The sequence below is a fragment of the Microtus ochrogaster genome, chromosome 8, assembly GCF_000317375.1.
Source record: "Microtus ochrogaster isolate Prairie Vole_2 chromosome 8, MicOch1.0, whole genome shotgun sequence".
Taxonomy (NCBI): Eukaryota; Metazoa; Chordata; class Mammalia; order Rodentia; family Cricetidae; genus Microtus; species Microtus ochrogaster.
The window spans coordinates 65,347,342-65,351,957 of NC_022015.1; the positions used below are offsets into that span (position 1 = coordinate 65,347,342).

Here is a 4,616-nt window from a genome sequence, read left to right on the forward strand (position 1 = left end):
TGTGAGTTCGAGACCAGCCTGGTCTACAGAGCTAGTTCCAGGACAGGCTCCAAAGCCACAGAGAAACCCTGTCTCAAAAAACCAAAAAAAAGAAAATAACTGTAGCAAATGCTGTCTGCTTTACAGGTCGTAGGCCATAAAGAAGGCCTAGATGTCATGGAGCGAGCTGACCCTTTATTCCTTTTGATTGGACTTCCTACTATTCCTGTCATGCTGATACTGGGCAAAATGATCCGCTGGGAGGACTATGTGCTTAGACTATGGCGCAAATATTCCAATAAACTGCAAATTCTGAACAGTATATTTCCAGGTAAGGTCCTGAATTGTGCTGTATAAATAAAGCACTGTTGAATTGACCTTTGGAAAAACCATCAAATGGCTTTGTTGTTGTTTGGCTGGGGGAGGTTAATGTTTAAAGCTGAAAGTATTTTTTTTTTAACTATTCCTAAGGTTTAGTACTAACATGATGCTTCCCCCTCCTTCTAGGGATTGGTTGTCCTGTTCCTCGAATTCCAGCTGAAGCTAATCCTTTAGCTGATCATGTCTCTGCTACCCGAATTTTGTGTGGAGCCCTTGTCTTTCCTACTATTGCGACAATAGTTGGTAAACTGATGTTCAGTAGTGTTAACTCAAATTTACAAAGGACAATCTTGGTAAGATGGATTTAATATTACTTGTCTCAAGCACTATACAGAAGAGAGTGAAACTGTATTTGTTTTTTAAGGGGGAGAGAAGTTCTGTAGGGGCTCTGTGTAGTTCCCCTGCCTTGTCTTTTCATTAACCCTCTGTCACCTTAGCTTGAGGGAAATAAAAAGGGGGGTTTTGCTGCTGCCAATCTGGCCTTTGAACGCTTTCTACAGGTACCTTCTTTTCTGGAATATGCTCTGGGCTCAATCCCCAGTACCAGCATCATAAATAAACACAATATGAAACTGGCTCATGCTGTTTCCTGCCACCCCACTTGCCCTCCTTGATCATAGTCCGCATGGCGCTCTGCCAATCTCCTTTCTACCAGATGAATGTAGAACTTCATGGGAAGAAAGCAGCTCGAATGATGCGGGTGGAGGAAGCTCTTCCTCCGCCGCTTGAAGTGTCTACTTTTTGCCTAATCTCAGCCCTAACAGAAAAGAGTGTTTTCCTTGCAGTTATCAGGATTCATTTGGTGGCAAAGCCTGTGTCTTTTGTGATCTTTGTAAAGTTCTTTTTCTTATTTCTCTAAGCCTGCATTACAAAAAAATTAATCTCCCTTTTTATTTTAGGGTGGAATTGCTTTTGTTGCCATAAAAGGAGCATTTAAGGTTTACTTCAAACAGCAGCAATATTTACGTCAGGCACACCGCAAAATCCTAAATTATCCAGAGCAAGAAGAAGCATAAAACTGACTTCTGTTGTTCTGAGGCCTCTCATCCTGACGAGCCTGGCGTGTTGTTCTGATTCCATCATTAATGTACTAGTGGAGACTGGTGATAAGTACTGCTCCTATATTTTTAAGAAATATAATAAAGCACGCAAAGCAGGGGATCCTCTCAGTAATCACAGAACCTAAGGATACGATTCAACTTGGTTATTTATATGTACTGCTTTGACGGCTGTCGACTAAACCATTATTTTAGCATGGTAAACCTGGGTTTGTTCATATTTTTCCAGACAAAAATGTAAAGATAAAACTGTATAAATATTAAAAATGGACATGCTGTTTTATTCTGATGCCTCTTTTGTATATACTCATGTTCAGTGTTTTCTTAGAAACAGCAACTCAATGAAGGTCCTGTGAGGATTTTCCTCACTGGCATAATCTGATTACATGCTAAACAGGAGCCTGTGCTAATATGATGATATGTAAATTAGTTCTGAATAAATAACAAACCAAAAAATATATATGTGAGCATTGAAATGATCATCCGAACAACAGAGATTCTGTTGCCTTTTCCTTAACCCATGTGACGTCTCAGATATATAGGGTCAGTTTCCAGGGCTTCCAGATCACTTTTTCACTATTAAAGTTTATTTATGCAATGTTGACATCATAGTTCATGATGTAATTTTGACCCATGTATTCATCGTTGTCGTGTGTGTGTGTGTGTGTGTGTGTGTGTGTGTGTATCTGAGGGGTTGTTCAGAAAAGGTGGGAGGGAGGGCGGCAAGGGAGGGACAGGAGAAATGAGGTAGAAGGCCTGTGTCACTCAGTGTTTTTAAATCCTGTATTTGTAGGACTTGGGGCTGCCAGTTAGTAATTTAAACAGAGAATAACTTGGAAAAAAAAATAATAAAATTGCTGGGGTTTTTTCATTGATTCAGTTATTTAGATATTTGTTAATTGCCTCCCATTTACTCAGCCACTGCAGGGTGCTGTGGGATACAGTGGTGAATAAGATAAACTTGGTCCCAGCTCTGACAGTTTGCAATCTGTTAGAACAAGCAGTAAGTGACCCAAACTGTGGTCTTGAGCGTTTCGTGAATCTCAGTCAGTGAGGTAATTATGAGAGCAAGTCTTTAATAGAGTATCCAGGTGTTGGTTTGGCTATATCCATTTATAAGATAACCAATACTGATGTGTTTAGGGTGTTTTGTTTTTGAGTCAGGGTCTCTCACATAGGCTAGTCTCAATCTTCCTAGGTATCTGAAGATGACCTTGAACTCCTGCTCCTCCCAATTATAGGCTGCTTTTTATACAGTGCTGAGGATCGAACCCAGGGCCTTCTGCATGCTAGGTAAACACTACAATTGAGCTACATCACCAGCCCTCTTTTAGATCCTGATTGTCATATTAAGGGGGCTAGCTCCTTAATAGTCTTTGTTTAACTAGTTATGTATTTATTGTTCAAAAGCAGTTACTTGGGTCATGTTAAATAGTGACCATTCTACTGTTCAGCGATCTGAGTGTTCTTTTACTTATTTTCATTGATTAAAATGAAAATTTTAAAGCTTAAAAAACACTGTTCACAGTGTGTGGTGCATGATAATAAATGGTCCCCTACTGAGAAATCGGTACTTTAGGAGTGTAACAAATATAAATTGAGCTGGGTTAGATTGTAAATAAAACATACTTTTAGTAAAGACTGATATCTTTCTAAAGGTTGAATAACTCAGTTTTGAGTTTTATGGTATCTGTGAATGACTATTGAACATCCAGAGTTGTAATTATCTAGGGTATAAGGGACAATTTGACTGAATTAACCTAACACTGCTGTTCTAAAGAGAAAATATGAACTCTGATTATAAATAAAAATAACTTAGATATTTAGCTGCAATTATGACATATATTGACTTTTATAATTCCCAATGTGAAAAGACATACTAAAGAATGACCTTGATAATTTTGTTAAATTGAGCAGCACTTACAGTTATGCAAGCACTCAATTCCCTACATATTACTTTAATGTCCAAGATGGGCTTGATTGGCATCAAGGTCCATGAAGGGCAAGGAAGCAGCTCTAATCCCTTGGGGGCAGGAGGTAGAACTTTGTAGAGTAATGGGGAAGGAACCACAAGTGCCTGCAGAGAGGAAAGAATGCTAGTCTTGCAACTGAATAGTTTCAAATCTTAAGAGCCTTATTCCAAGAAAATAACCCATGCCAGTCCTGCCTGGATGGTGGCCACCCAACCATGAAGCAAAAACATGGGCAGAATTAAAGCTGGGTAGGTAGCTTTAAGAGCCTAGTTCAAGTTTTAATAACTGTAGTGTATAACCATGGCAAAATGGCTGCTTGGCCACAGTTATTTTCATCTCTAAAATGCAAATCACACTTAGACAATTTCTAGGATTAGCTGAGAAAGGACAGAGATACTTTAGGCCTCGATAGCTCCTAAACAGTGGTGGTCTGCTCTCTAGGACAGGACAGTAATAAACAGAACAGTAGAGATTTTGGGAATATGTGAGTATACTGTTCTCCAATTTATTTTCATATTGTTTTTGTTATTTCTAGAAATGTCAATGTTTTAAACCTCTTTTTATAAAATTCAATGTTTAGTAAAATTCTATTGTAGAAGTTAACTCCATCTAAATGGCTGAAAATATTGTTCATTATGTACTTACCAAATGATTGAAAAATATATAATCAAATTTAGTGACTTTATTAGTCACTGCCTTGCTAATTCTGCTGTAATTTTTTTAAAATATCTTGTTTTTAATATAGAAAACTCAATACTGGCTGGATTAGGTTGAATAAAGAATTTTTATGCTCTTTAGGTGTACTTTGTCTGTTGAACCAACCCTAAAATTAGTTCTGTACATAACATACCTACGTTTTTTTGGAGTTAATTACCAAAATCTTTGTGAGACTATAAAAGTAACCTAAATAATCTTAAATTTTGGGTTTTTTTAGTATTAAATTTTGGGGAGTGGGGGTGGGATACAGAGTTTCTCTGTGAAACAGTCCTGACTGTCCTGAATTCAATTTATAGAACAGGCTGGCCTCAAGCTCACTGAGTTATGTCTGCCTCTGCTCCCCAAGTGCCAGGAATAAAGGCCTGCACCAACACCACTTCCAGTTTTATTTTATTTATTTTGTTCGAGGTAGGGTTTCTCTAGCTTTGAGCCTGTCCTGGAACTAGCTCTGAATGTGTGGGTATGTACACATTGAGTGCAAAGTCCATAGAGTCCAGGAAAGGGCACC

General features: G+C 38.3%; 1 protein-coding gene across 1 annotated transcript in view; it reads left to right on the forward strand.

Annotated features, from left to right (window-relative positions):
* March5 (membrane associated ring-CH-type finger 5) overlaps window positions 1–4,184 on the forward strand; it is a 25,350-nt gene extending 21,166 nt beyond the window's left edge. The window contains exons 4-6 of the mRNA XM_005352189.3: window positions 127–310; window positions 487–653; window positions 1,260–4,184. Coding sequence (XP_005352246.1) covers window positions 127–310; window positions 487–653; window positions 1,260–1,376 — 468 coding nt within the window. The 3' untranslated portion in view covers window positions 1,377–4,184. The remainder of the gene's footprint in view (window positions 1–126; window positions 311–486; window positions 654–1,259) is intronic.
* The last annotated feature ends 432 nt before the right edge of the window (window positions 4,185–4,616 follow it).